Source organism: Aotus nancymaae, unplaced genomic scaffold, assembly GCF_030222135.1.
Source record: "Aotus nancymaae isolate 86718 unplaced genomic scaffold, 86718_ANA_hifiasm-v0.15.2.pri h1tg000029l, whole genome shotgun sequence".
NCBI classification, from domain to species: Eukaryota; Metazoa; Chordata; class Mammalia; order Primates; family Aotidae; genus Aotus; species Aotus nancymaae.
In genome coordinates, this window is record NW_026988442.1 from 51,962,300 (window position 1) to 51,976,552 (window position 14,253).

The 14,253-nt window shown below is 42.1% G+C and overlaps 1 protein-coding gene across 10 annotated transcripts in view; it reads left to right on the forward strand.

Moving 5' to 3' along the window:
* The window catches only part of RBMS1 (RNA binding motif single stranded interacting protein 1), a 215,660-nt gene that overhangs the window by 78,506 nt on the left and 122,901 nt on the right, over nt 1–14,253 (forward strand). The window contains exon 1 of one of the 10 annotated variants that reach the window (XM_064382681.1): nt 3,588–3,668. The exons of 8 other annotated variants lie outside the window; for them this stretch is intronic. In XM_064382681.1, coding sequence (XP_064238751.1) covers nt 3,600–3,668 — 69 coding nt within the window. In that variant the 5' untranslated portion in view covers nt 3,588–3,599. Of the gene's footprint in view, nt 1–3,587; nt 3,669–14,253 lie in introns of those variants that run through there. One more of the 10 variants, XM_064382684.1, reaches the window with a different exon arrangement.

Genomic DNA, 14,253 nt, shown 5'->3' on the forward strand with positions numbered 1-14,253 from the left:
CAATAACAACAACTGCCATTTATTGAGTTTGGCACTTTTGTCCAGGTACTGTACTGAAGACACTTCTGTGAGGAGTCTGGCACTCAGAGAGGTTAGCAGACTTGCCCAGAGCACAAGTGGGAAGCTGAAATATGGAGCCAGATCTGCTTGACTCCGCTTTAATTCTGTTCCTTGGATTGCAAAGTACAGATTCCTTTAAACTCTCTGAAGAAGGGTGTTTGAAGTCCACATGTGGAGGGGCTGTTGTAAGTCTTAGGAGCCAAAGCAGCTCTAGGGACGGCAGCCCCCTCCATCATTTCACTGCCAAGTGCTCACCCACTCCTGGCGTGCCCTACTGTCTGCCTGCTGCCAGTCAGCTTCCTGTTTACTCATAGTTTCTGCTTCCTCATAACCTCGGCTTGCATATGGTTTTGGCTTGTTGTGGCCTCAACTCTACCCCCTGGCACTCTTGCAGTTTCTGCCCTTTTAGTAACTGGTTCAGCCATTGGAGTTTTCTGAATCAGATCCCCAAGGGTGAGAATTGGATTGGCCCTGCTCATTTTTCCAATCCCAGCCAGGTCATAGGTCACTGGCCTGCCTGTGGATTGGTTGCCCTTAGATCAGATTCCCACAGCTTCTTTACCTATCAGCTGAGTGAGGTGAGGGAGGAAGACAGGACAGCCCAGGCAGCAAAGTCTGTTTCCCTTTAAAGAGGATGAGTATCTCCAGGACAGGTTCCAAAGCCCTGTTCTCACCATGATAACTTGCAGTCTCTCTGGACTGTTTTCTTACTTTCTCTGTCTTAGAACGTATTTGTTTCAAAGGTTGAGGAATTTTTCAGATGAACCTCACCAGGATCTATCTCTGTAATCACTCTTAAAACTAAGAACTTACGAATAATCTATAATTGAGTGTGTATGTTATGCACAGGGTCTCATAGTTCTGTTATTTTTCTTACATTCCATTCTTGGGGTTTGAGTGACTTCATTACATTTTATATTTTGTTGAGGGTAGACAATCTATCTTATCTCTTTGTAATGCTTTACTTACTTAAGAACACAGCACCTACTTAAGTTTGGAACTTTTGAACCCTGTTGGACATTGTTTTTTTAAACAAATATGCCTTATATTCTCTCCTTTTATGTCATTCACCATTACAGAACATACATTTTGTTGGCTTTTAGATATCCTTTTCTAGTCTTAGAGTCTTTTTAGTATTCTTTTAGTATTCTTAGTATATCTTAATATTTAGTATTAGAATTCTTTTAGTGTTCTAATGTGAATTTTATCATCACTTAAAAACTTCTCTTATCCTCGCAAAACTACTGCAGAGTGTATCCAATCAAATTTTAGCATTCCGAATAGCACAGTGTCCAAAATATCATGACCTTAGATTACAGCCATAGAAAAATTAATCTATGCTGTTCTTTTGTGGTTGACATTGTGGTTTCCTAAGAGACCACTCTTGACAACTGAGGTTGTATATGGGATTTTTAAATAGATGCACAGATGATGGGTCTGAGCTGCTGGGGTGTTGAGCAGTAAGTTCTCAGGGAAAGGCACCTATGACTTGAACATTCTGATGAATGTCTTCTATTTTATACTTGTGCTTGGTAACTGGCAGTAGAGGGTCCTAGTGAGAGGAGATTGCAAAAGGGCAGTCAAAACAGTTGTCTTATCCATGGAGTAGCAGAAAATAATTCCAGCAGATATACCAACTTTCAATGAATGACCATTATACTGTGTTTAATATTTAATCACTTTAAAGGACAGATTTTTACTGTGAATTTTGTCTGGCAAGTTCTTACCTAGTAACTTATTCTGGGCACCTAGTATTGTGCCCAGAATAAATTAGTTTGCTGCCTTTTTTTTTTTTTTTAATGAAAAGAATTAGGAATTACATGTGTATTTTATACGGTTATTTATAATAACTGAGGCTTTCCAGTTATCTGGCTGGAGAATGTTGGAAGAGCCTGAGTGGAAGGGGTTCACTGAGTCACCAGCAGGATATCTAGGATGAATGTTTTTCCAATTCTTTGTGGCTAGAAAAGCCTTTGAATGGCCACAGCTTTGCCAGAAGACTTCATTTCCATAGGGGACACCGTTTTCCTTAGGGAAGCCAGAATTTATATGCCTTCACTTTTTAGACAAGTTAGGATTTTTCATTATCATGGCAGATGAGCCTTTCCAGGAAGGTATTAAGAGATCAGAAACCAAGGAAGAACTCTGTAATGTTCACTGCAGCGATAATATTCTCTAATAGTAACTGTGGAACAGGCCAATTTGAAGGATGGCAATCCCGTCCCAGTGGCTTATCCAGCGACGGCAGGTTCTGCAAGTCCGGGCTGCCGTGGAGGCCTGCACTGCCCAGGTTCGGGGCTTCATACGTCCACGGAAAGGTGGTCGAGAACAGGGGCAGCTTGAGCAGCCTTAGGTCATTTACATCGGGAAACAAAGGAAAGTCCCTCCTCCCTTTGTCTTTTTTTTTTTTTTTTTGCCGAGTGTCTGTGTCTTTAGAACACATTTGTGTCGCATCTAATAATTAACATAAGGAAGGATTACACTGTTCCAGTTTTCAGGAAGGAGAAAGGTTTACCAAACCGATGGCCTTAAATGATTTTAACTCCTTGATATTGTCATCCTGAAGGAAAGCTGGTAAACTCTGGCTTAGGGATAAAACAAAACTTTACCGATCTTATTTGGTTGAGGGGTTGGCGAGTGGAGACCTGTTTTCTCTGCTAAAATTTTAGCGTGTGAATCGGGGGGATGGAGATTTGCAGAGGTTTGACGGGAGGTTCGTGTGTTAGTCAAAGTAGGGGTGACTGTCCGCACCTTCTCTTGGAGAATGGTGCGGGGGGCCTAGTTTGAAAGGTGAAGAAGAGAGGGAAGACCCAGGTGCCAGAGTGGTCCCCGAAGCGACGCCCTTCTAAAGGTCTTCGAGCCGGGGTGCAAAGCTGCCGCTGGGGCTTAGGAAAGAACTGCGGGGGAAAAAGAACAGAGGAGGGGGGATGGCTACTCCGAGGAATGTGCGGCATGCGGGGAGCCAGACCCAACCATTGCACCAGAGCGGGGGCGCCGGCGGCACCCCGGGCCGCCCGGCCCCGGCCCCGGCCCCAAGCCCGAGAGGGAGAGCGCGGGGGCCGGGCGGGCGGTGGGGCGGTAGGCGCCGCGCCCCGTGGGCGGGCGGGGAGGCGCGGGTGGGCCTGGGCGCGGCGCTAGGCGGTGCGCGGCCGCCTCCCCGCCCCCGGCCGGCGCGCTCTCGGGGCGGTGGTTGAGGCCGCGGTAGGTGGGGACGCGGCGGCGCTGCTCCTCCGCTGCCGCCGGGAGAGTCGGCGACGCCGCCAGCTCTGCGCGCGAACTCCCGTCCATGGCACGCAGGGCGGCGGCCGCCCGAGCTGCTCCAGTCTCGCCCGCCGCCGCGCTGCACTTTTAGGCGAGTGCGGAGGTCGAGGGCGGAGGGGAAGTAAGCGCGGAGCTGCAGCCCCCGCCGGCCGCCGCCGCGCGGCGAGAGGGAGTTCCCAGAGCTGCCGCGGCCCCGGGCCCAGCCGGCCCCCTCCCTGCGCCCTCCCCCTCGCGGCGAGGCTGCCCCGCGCCCGCGCCCGCGCCCGCCGCCCGCAGCGATGATCTTCCCCAGCAGCAGCGGCAACCCCGGGGGCAGCAGCAACTGCAGGACGCCCTATCGCAAGCAGGTGAGGCGGCGGCCGGGATGCCGCGCCGAGGCCGGCGAGCCCCGCGTTACAAAGACGGCCGCGCTCGGGGGCTCCGCGCCTCCTCGGAGGGACCGGCTGGGCGGTGACCTTGTTTCCCAGGAAGGCGGCCCGCGGGGACGGCTTGGCCGGCGATCTGAGCCGGGGAGATGCCCTCGCCCCCGCTGCCCGGGTCTGGCAGGGTGGGAAGTGGAGGAAGGGGTAGGGGCAGGGGCGGAGAGGCGGGGAGGGCAGTGGCGCGCCGGGCCGGGGTCTTCGCCCAGCTCTGCAACAAGTTTGGGTTTTTCCCGAAACCTTTGTGTGTAGCGGAGTACGGTAATAAGTCGTGACGCTGGTGTGCAGTCTTCGCTTGGAACCTCAGAGAACCTGTCTGATTCGTAGGAAACCCGGAAGACGTGTGTCTGTGTCTGTGTGTGTGTGTCTGTGTCTGTATGTGTGTATGTGTGTTCGCGCGCGCCTCCCTCATTTAAAGAAAAAAGAAAAAGAAACAGGAACTTCTACTGTCACTTTCTCAAGGTTTTCAGTAGCACAGGGAAATCCTGTGACATCCTAGTTGCAAAAGATACTTGGATATGCCTGAGTCATACACATGCTCTTTCCTATTTTCATACCGTTTCATGCATTTTTTAACAGATTGAACTCCAAAGCCACTTCAGTGGTCAGATCACAATCCCCTGCCAGGAAAAGGAATGGAGCTGGGAGCTTATAGTTGAGGCCTTTTGTTTTGTTTTTCATCTTTGTTTTTAAAAGAAGGTTACTGAAGCCATGTTGTGATAAATCTCACAGAGCCTTTCAACAGCAGCAATAACAAAACCTAGCTTTAAATTATCTAAAAAATGTGCAGGTCTGTTTAGAAAAGGTTAAACTGATTTAGAGGTCAGTGGCAAGATGCTTGTTGAGAAAACAAAAACAGGATTGCAGATATTTTTCCTCCGTAATAAATCTCTTGTCTACATCCTTAGCCACTGAGACAAATCAATTAAGTTATTATCCCAATAAGGATACAAGCGAACTGTATCCTTCCATGCAGACCGTGGCTCTTTTAAGATCACGACCGATGACAGTGATGCCTGGTGGCTTCCCTTTAGGTATTTACAGGATTATTGATTATGTTTAGTTCTTGTTTTCAGAGTCACTGTGTGTGTGTGTGTGTGTGTGTGTGTGTGTGTGTGTGTGTGTCCCAGCATTATTTGCAAGTATTGTGGCAATGTCAAGAAGAAATCTTTTCTGCCTTCTGGTCTTTAGTTCTTTTCTATGTTAATTTCCCTTTAAAAAGGCAATAAACACACACCGTGGTCTGTGTGCCCTTGATTTGGAAGTCCATGGATCTTTTACCTGGGTTAAGAAGTTCTTTCCTTTAATGAATTAAATAAATAAAATCTGCATTTCTGACTTGGCTGAAGGATATGCTAAGATAGTCAAGATTCAGAAGCAGGCATCTGGAAGTCGCTTCATGTGGCTTCATTTTAAAAAAATGCTCTCTGATCCAGTACACTTACATCAACTTCATAAAGCAGCCAATTTACAATAAACATTCTCCTCACAACCCCTCCTCCCCACCCACCTCACTCTACCTGAAAAGATGGCTAATTATGTTAGAGCCTTGTGTATTCATTTATTTGTTGTCAAAACCCGGCGGGGTGTTAGCTCTGAAATGGGGAAAAGGCTCTGAGGGCGAGGCCTTTGGCTGTGAGGGGCTGGAGGTTTTGTGTGTGAAGGGGGGTAGCCTGCTGGTCTGGAGCACGCTGATAAGATGCTCTTCTTTTCACTGGGCTCTCCTTAGATTCAAAGACTAAAAGGGCTGACTGAATCAGAAAAACAAACAGACTTTCTTTTTTCTATAGGCAAAGAAAGAAATGAATGTGTAGGCATTATACAGACACAAGACCCCGGGTACCAGTGGTATTTGAGTCAAAGGTTTCTTTTGTTAGTATTTAGCCATTCACTGGGAAAGCACACTTCCAGCGCCGGGACCTGGTTACCATGAGTGACTTTGTGATCTCATCCTGGCTTAGCCTAAATGGGAAGTCTAATTAATGCTTTTTATAAGATTTTGTGATGTTAAGCTTCAACCTTTCAATTCATATTAGTTTGTTCATTTTGATGAAAGAATTGGAAAATTTTAAGTATATGATGCAGTTTGATTTTAGTCTAGAAATACATAATCAGCTGTTAGAGCTGATCTCGGATATTTTGCCTGAGGAAAAAATGGAATGTAAGGAATACTTTACAGTCACCTTTGGAAAAAAACGTAATGGTTCTGAATCACACTTGCATTATACATATGTTATAGTAGTAGCTAACATTCATTGAGTACTTCACTACTAGCTGGTTGCTGTTCTGAATGTTTTTGGCAGATTAACTCATTTAGTCATCTTGTAAGTCCTATGAGGCAGGCAATATTAGTATCTCCATTTTACAGTTTAGAACACTGAGGCATAGATTAAGTAACTTGCCCCAAGTCTGTACAATTCAAAGTGCAGAGCCAGGATTTGAACCCTAGCAATTACTCTCTTCAAGCCACCACACTACGGCTGCCTGCCTACATGCACACCTCAATAGAAGCTCATATAAAGCTTATCTTCATCATTACCCATCACCCTTCTAATCTGAGAAGTCCAGTTTAGGGATTCCTCTCACCTTTTTGGGGAGGGAGAACTTGTGAGATAGGAGGTGAAAGATGAAGTAAATGGATGATACAGATGGTGAGTTTGTGATGTTTGGAAGCAGCATGGATGCCAAAATTTTGCTGTACTGAATGATTGTACAACTCTTAAAACTTTGTACATTTTACACATACAGTCATCTCTCAGCATCCAAGGGAGATTGATTCCAGGATGGCTTAAGTTCCTGATATAAAATTGTGTAGTATTTGCATATAACCTATATACATCCTCTCATACACTTTAATCTCTACATTACTTATAATACCTAACACAGTGTAGCTGCTGTGTTAATACTTGTTATACTGTATTACCTTCAAATTGTTGTATTGTTATTTTTATTGTTTTCCCCCAAATATTGTTAATCCTCAGTAGGCGAATGCAGAACCTCTTTAGACACAGGGCCGACTGTGTAGGTGTGAGCCAGTTTCAGTTAAAGCAGAGGTGGTTGGTACTCATCCCTCAACCTGCCCCCACGTAGCGTAGCCAGGGCATCAGGGAGCACTGATCTCTGGCATCATCTGGTATAAACAGGATTTTCCTGCTTCACAGGCCTGTGAGCACATTAGAAATACACCTGCTCAGCTCAGGTCAAAGTGAGAAGCTTTTGAATGGAGTGATAACCCGGTAGGCAGTATCTAGATAAAGATGACTGGTTCAAATCTCAGTGGACAAATCTGTACGTTCTATTACTGTTGACTGTGACTTTGACGTATTTGGTATTCATTAAGTAAATCCAATCTGATGATATGAAAAGAGCACACCAAAAACCAAAATGAAACCATTTATGAAGACTTTCGTAGTTGTGAAAATATTTTAGTGTGTTTTGAAACATAAAAAGTGATTTATACTCAAAGGCTTTTGGATACAGAAAACTGATATTTTCATTTTATCTTTGTGTTGTTGCTTTAATTCTTTTATTAGCTACTCCTCTTCATGTTTCCTTACTTCCATTTTGGAACTGCTTTCTGGAGGTAGTTAAGTTACAAACCAACCATACTTTGGCTCTGCACATCGTGGCATGTAGGAAGGCCATTTTTTTGGCTAAGTAGTTTGTTGTCCTAGTGGTTTCCCGTAGGATTTTGGAGGTAGGGGAGTGAAAGCAAAATTTTTCCACGTGTGTGTGCGTGTTTCTGTCGTGTGTGTGTTTCCTTCTCTTTACAAATGGTCTTGCCCTCCAGTAGTTGTACTTGTTAAATGTTGCTAACTTTTGATGAGTGAAGTACTTATCTTCCCAGTTTAAATAGATTTACATAGTTTACTGCTTTCTTCAAGATGAACTGGGTGTAGCTGCACGTGAGGAATTCAATAGTGATTCAGTGTTTGGCCTTGTTTAGAGGATGACATACAAAGCTGTTGATTAATCCTCTTCAGGCAGTTTCTGTTCACAGCAATTTGTGTTTAGTAGATTGGGTTTCGTTAAAGTTTGAAGATTAAACTTGTACATAGAAGATATTTAAATGAACACTGCCTGAAACAGTCTCAATTTGTTGTTTTAAAGAAAGTAAAAGTTTTCAAGCTACAGAGATTGGAGGTTTAGGGGAGAGTAGCAGAAAGGTAAATTGGTACCTATAAGTAAGGTCTTATCCCATTTTTATGTTATCTCTATGTATTTGTGATCAGGTAGTATCTATGAGTCATGATGATGATGTTTTAAATATCTGCCCACGCATAGCCATTTGAAAGCTGTACAGTTCATCAGTGATTGTTCACTTTTTCTGCTGAGGACTCTGTGTGGCATCTCACTACATGTTCCATAGTTCACTTCAGGTTTTGAACATACTCCTAGTTTTTTGTTTTTCCTTCTTTTTAGACATTACTGTCAACTGGGCTCACCATGTATTAGTAATACTTTTAATTTTGAGAACTTTCTTGATCAGGAGTGTAAGAGTCTATCTGACCCAGGTTTCTGAAAATATATTTATAAACTACTCAGCCAATAAATAAATATTTTAAGGTTGTATAAACCTCAGTCGTATTTAATCTTCATAGCATCCATATAGAGAAGGTCTGGAGTTTTGAGGCAGTGATATTAAGTGGCCTAGTTGGTGAAAGTTAGGTCCCTGGAGTCAAGGGCTGTGTCTGCTACTAGGAAAAAGAAGGAAGACCTGTCAAGAACAGCTGTGGCCTCACTACACTTCCCTTTACGTGGGCTCCCAAAGACATGTGGCCCACAGGGTGTCCAGATTTCAGATTTGGGAATTGTAGCTCTCGAATGTATTAGTGTTTTTTGTTTGTTTTATAAAGGCTTTCACAGATAACATGCTAGACAGCAAGTGAAATTTGAATTTCAGATAAACAGGGAATAATTTTTTAGTATAAGTATGTTCCAGATTTTCATTGTACTGCATTTTAAAATTTGCTAAATCTAGCAGCCCTCTCTCAGGGAAATCCAATTCACTTTTTAAAACTAGTTATTAAAAAAAATCATGATTTTAAAAGTAAGACATATTATTCTTACTTTTTCCACTTAAAATTTTGCCCCTTAGCATATTCCTTAAGCCCTGATGACAGTGCACATTTCACATTTCACCTTCTTTAACCATTTGGTCAATGCTTCCACCTGCACTCTACCTAATTGAAAGACTGTGGCTTAAGTTCTGGCTCTACCATTTGCATGCTTTTTCACTTAACCACCCTAAGTCTGAGTTTCTGCTAAGTAAAGATAATAGTGCCACTTCACAGGGTGGTTGTTGTTAATCCTTCTAAGGTGCTGTTATTAATGTCCCCACAGAGCAAGCGACAGCGGGTGGTCCTAGGAGACTCTGTGTGGTCTAGGGAGACCTTGACACGGTCTCCTAAGAATGGACTGTGTTTAGAATGAGGGGCAGCCTGAAGAAGGGTAAGAACCTGTCTGGAGGTTGAAAATGAAATTTTCAACCACATTTCAAAAAAAAAAAAAAAAAAGTACCACCATATTTTTAAACAGTTGATCATGGATTGTGCTCTTGATAGTAGAATTTGCTTTCTCTCTGGGGAAGTCTTTCAATCCTTTCTTCTTTATGAGGAGGTAAAAAGAGCATTGATCATTCTTATCAGTGAAAAATGCTGCTTTTTATTTGACTGGAAAACAGATTTGATTATTAGTATATGCCTGATTATTTCCTGAATTCTTTCCTTTGTCTTGTTTGTATGTTTTATTTTCAAAGATACTGTCTTTGCGTTACTCAGAAAAATCAACTTTTTTTTTTGTCCTTGGACATCTGTAGGTGTTTAGTGGGTGTTTGTTTTTAAACTCGTATCTGTACAGAATGCTTTGCTTAACACATTCTAAAATCTTGGTAAACTTTAAGATAGTATAGAACACATTGTGAGGAAAGGAAGAAGGCATTTCCCGGAATTAGGATAAGGTGAAAGAATTAAATGGAGCAAATGAAATTCTGGATTAAAATAAAAAATCAGTGTAACAGTTGGGATTTAACACTATAACAACAGCAGCAGCAACAAACTTGATGTTACTCAAAGTAGTACCCTAAGAAATAGAAAACTATGTTGGCTCCACTTTATTCATTTAAACATTTGGAATTTCAAAACAGTGTAATGTAAACTAGAGAAGATTATCTTTTGTCAATTGTATATGCAATACAGTCTCAAAAATGTATTTTTAAAAATTGGAAGGAAATATGCCAAAATATTAACAAATGGCTTCCTCTGCTATAGAATCAAGTGACTGTTTTTCATGGTCCTTTACATCGTTTTCAACCGTCGAGTCCCTGTTGTCCCCCAAAATGAGCATGTGGTCCTTTGGTTGTCAAGAAAAAGACAGTGAAACAAGCAAACAAGCAACCAAAATAAACCAGTTAGAAATTTGTATTTTTTTAATGTCTTAAAATTGTGGTGAAACCCCAAAGAGTACATTTTGGGAATGTCAAACGCTCAGGTGCTGCTTGTTTCTAATGCCTGAGTTTTGAGGTGTGGTCCTTTCCTTTTTTTTGTATATTATTTTTATTTCCTGCAAATTCCTGTACTACCTTTTTAGAAATCACTTATTTCTGACAGATACTTTTTATAGTTAGTAACTTAATATTTTCCTATTTTTATACATATTTAAATAGACCTTCTGTATTTTTAAAAACATTTTTAAGGCACAAATGTATCTACATGAGTTAGGAGGAAACGTAGCTATTTATGTGAAATTTCATATTCTAGATTACTTTTCAGGAGAGTAGCTGTTCTAAACATTCTAAATATGGAGGCATTGTCACAGTCACCTGTTTTCATTTGACTTACAGCTGTTTTGTGGACAGATAAATTTTCTCCATATTTAATTTCTGTATTAAATGTGACAAACCAAGACTGTCCTACTTATATTGGAATCCTTTGGGTTTATTTTCTTATGAATACATATGATTGTCTTCATTGCAAACTTCCTTTTTGACTCTTAGATTCTTTTTTTTCTCACATATATGTCTGTATTTTTCTTTTTTAAATTAAATTAAATTTTATTTTCAGTTCCAGGATACATGTGCAAGCTTTTAGCTTTTTGAAAGGGCAGTGCAGTGGGAGATGTGGCTTCTTTAATGTATAATGGAAGAGTAAGGATTTCTGTAAGAAGTATAAGGTACAGATAATGTCAGCATTGTAGAAGCAGTTGGTGTATAACCCAGGGGAATTTTCAGTGTGTCTGGGGAGTTTTAGGTGTGTACTGCAGAGGCTGCAAAGCTTGAGAGCACAAGCAGGAGGAGGGAGTGTTGAAGAGAGGGCAGGGGAAGCAGGGACGAAGAAGAAAGCGCTATTACCCTGTTAGTTTCTTACCTTGCTAGCTGATACATCACTTTACAAAATCGGTTCCAGTCTCATTGTTTTAGTGCTGTGTAGGTTGGGAGCAAACATGTAGCCTCGTTGTTTTGAATGATCTCAGATTCTTAAATCTCCCCTTTTTTTCTTAGTTATCAGTCCTGTCATCCAGCATTTTCTTTCTCTGTTCTAAGACAAGATCTCTTTGTTTCTCTCCTCTTTGGAGAACTGCCTATAAATCACCTTTTTGGAAGACCATTTGTGATCAACCCAACGCTACCAATTCAGATATTCTAGAAAGTACTTTGGCTCTACTTTATATTCTCAGTTCTGTGTGTTAAATGTATCAGACCAGTTCTAAGAGATTGAATAGTTCTTTTGTTTAACTGAAAGTTTAACACAGGCTCAGAAACATTGAGTTAAATAATTATTGAGTTGTAGCATAAGTTAAGTGATCTTTTAAAAACAGATGGGAATCCTTGTGAAGTAAACTGGTAGCATGCTGGAGATAGCACTGCTGCACATTAGGGGAGGAAACTGGGCAGGGAAGCCAGCTAGCTAGTTGTTAAAACAGCTGAGAGCTGTTGAGGACCCAAAAGAAGTCAGTTAAATTGTAGGCAGGAGGAATGATCAGATTTTATAGATATTTGAATACAAGAAGCCCTTAAAATTATATGCAAAATGTGAATACATTGGCTGTTTCTTGGGTAGAGATTCATAGCTTTCATCCATTTGTCAGAGGGATCTGTGTCCTCCAAAAGTTTTCAAGACTGCATTTGGAAGGAGAGGGACAAGGACTTGACCAAAATGTCTAACTCAGGAGACAGGATAATTGGTTGCATCACGGAAGGTGCCATTTCAGGTAAAAAGAACGTTGATTCAGCAGAGATTTGAAGATAGAAAACATGGGCTTTATCAGGGAAATTGTGGGTAATTCAGGTTAGGTTGACTGCAGGTTGGAGGTTAAAGAACAGAGACCATTATGAAGAAGTTTGCTAAAATGGGTAAGAGCAGACAGAGCCTGAGTTTAGAAGATGTTGTCTCAGTTGAAATAAAGATGTAAAATGGAGTAGTGACAGTGTTATGTATTAAATAGAATGGATTCAAGATATTGTATAAAAAGAATTGACAAGATTTGGCTGGTGATGGGCTGGATGGGGAGGGGAAGGTGCTGGGAATAGACTGTCATAGGCTTCTAGTCTTAAATAATTGGGAAAATGAAAAGTTACTGCAACTTTGTTTTCTCTGGGGCTCAGTGATGAGGGAAAACCCAGCCTTTCTATTACAGGGATTTTGTACATTATTGTTATTATTTTGACTGTTAAAGTAAATGGGGGAGAGATTGTTGAATTCTGATACTCAGTGTCCAGACACCAGGGGTGCGTAATGTCCTGCAGTGTCCAGGTCAGTTTCTCATAAGGAAGAATTGTCCAGCCTAAACAGCAAATCAAACCCCCCAGTGAAAACCACTGTAAGAAGTCATTTTGGTTGGGGAAATGGCTGTAAGCATTTCTTTACCACTCCCTTGAGATTACCTTGAAGTCAGTGTAGAAGCTGCCTCACGCATCTGCATGGATTTTCTCGTTTGTCCTGGATCTTCTCAACCACATTCTTACATGGCAGATTTCATTCTTGGTAATATGTGTCATCTTTAAATAGTCACCTATAACATCTATAGTCTAACGATTGCATTGGTTATATTAAAACATCTCCCACTTCAAAGGAATGTGGAAGATGGGCAGGTAGGGTCATGAGTGTTTTAGTGTATTCGGCCTACCAAAATAAAAGAGTTTCTGAGGAAAGGCAGTGAGTTTGGATTGGCCATTTTAACTTGGCCACATGAATCATACATTATTCTTCCTACTTGCCATCCCAGGCAGAAATTTCTAGCAAGCAGGTAGAGAACTGGAGCTCTGGGGAAGAAGCACAGAAACTTTTCAGACTTAATTGGTGGAGCACTGGGAATGGATTAAAGCACTTCCAGGGGAGAATGTGTCAAGAAAAGAGATGGAACAGACTTTGGGAGCACAGACTGTATACTGAGCAGGAGTAGGGGGAGCCTTAGGCAAAGTACAGGGAAAGAAGTGGCAGAAAACTGAGAGAATCCAGAGGATGTCACAGAAGCCAGAAAGAACAAAGTTTTAAGAATAGGTGGTCAGCTCCCTTAAATGTTGCCAAGAGGTCAAGAAAGACAAAGGCCTAGTAAAGGGCCATTGGACATGTCCTTTGGGAGGTCTTTGTAAGCTTTTGAAACTGAAGTCTCAATGGAGTACTGTGTGTGTGGTGGGGCAGGAAAGAAGGGTGGAGGCAGGGGTGGGGGAAGCACATTCCAAAGGGTTTAAAGAGTGAATGAATGAAGAGGGTGTGTCTTTAGGAAATCAGTTGCCAAAGAGTTTTTTTCCTGAAAATTTCAAGTGACAGCCTAGAGACAAGATTATTTCAGCATCTGACTGTGTTTGTAGGTAGAGCAAGGTGCTAGAAAAAAAGAGGGAATATTTGGAAATAGGGCTTGCTTTTATGAAAGGTTGAGGCAGGATTAGTCTTAGAGGAAAGGGCTCCTCAGAGATCTTCCTGATAGTGATTACAGGAAGGAGAAAGTGGGTTATGCTAGAGATGGAAGGAAGGCAGGCCAGTGAAGCTCACCTTTTTATAAACGCTTAGGTTTCAGTAGGGAGGCGAGGTTGTCTGTTCAGATTCTATAAAATAAAAAAGATGGGATTTTCAGTTTGAGGATAGTGTGACAAAGGATTTGGAATAATGCTCTTGGGAATTGGGTGAGCCTTCAGAGATGAGTGCAGAGATGACTTAAGTGGTAGTGAAGGCTCATGGCAGTTCAGAGGTGTGAGTTGGCATGATATCCTGAGCCTCCTTCAACAATAAATAAGAGAAAGCATCTGGATAATAGGTTTATATAGGGTTTGGCATTGGTAAGATGAGTATGCTCTGAAAATCAAGAGCACGGTTATGAAAGCTAAGGAAACAGGTGAAATCAAGAAAGACAATGAGCTTTTGGGATAGGGAGGGGCATAGAGGTTCTGATAAGATAAAAAAAGAAAAGTCCCTGGGAGACAGGTGAAGCAAACAGGCTTTTTCAGAGAGGAAATTCTGAGGTCAAAACCTTGAAGGAAGAGTAGTTCTGGGATCCTTGCCTTGTGGAGTTGTTAGGA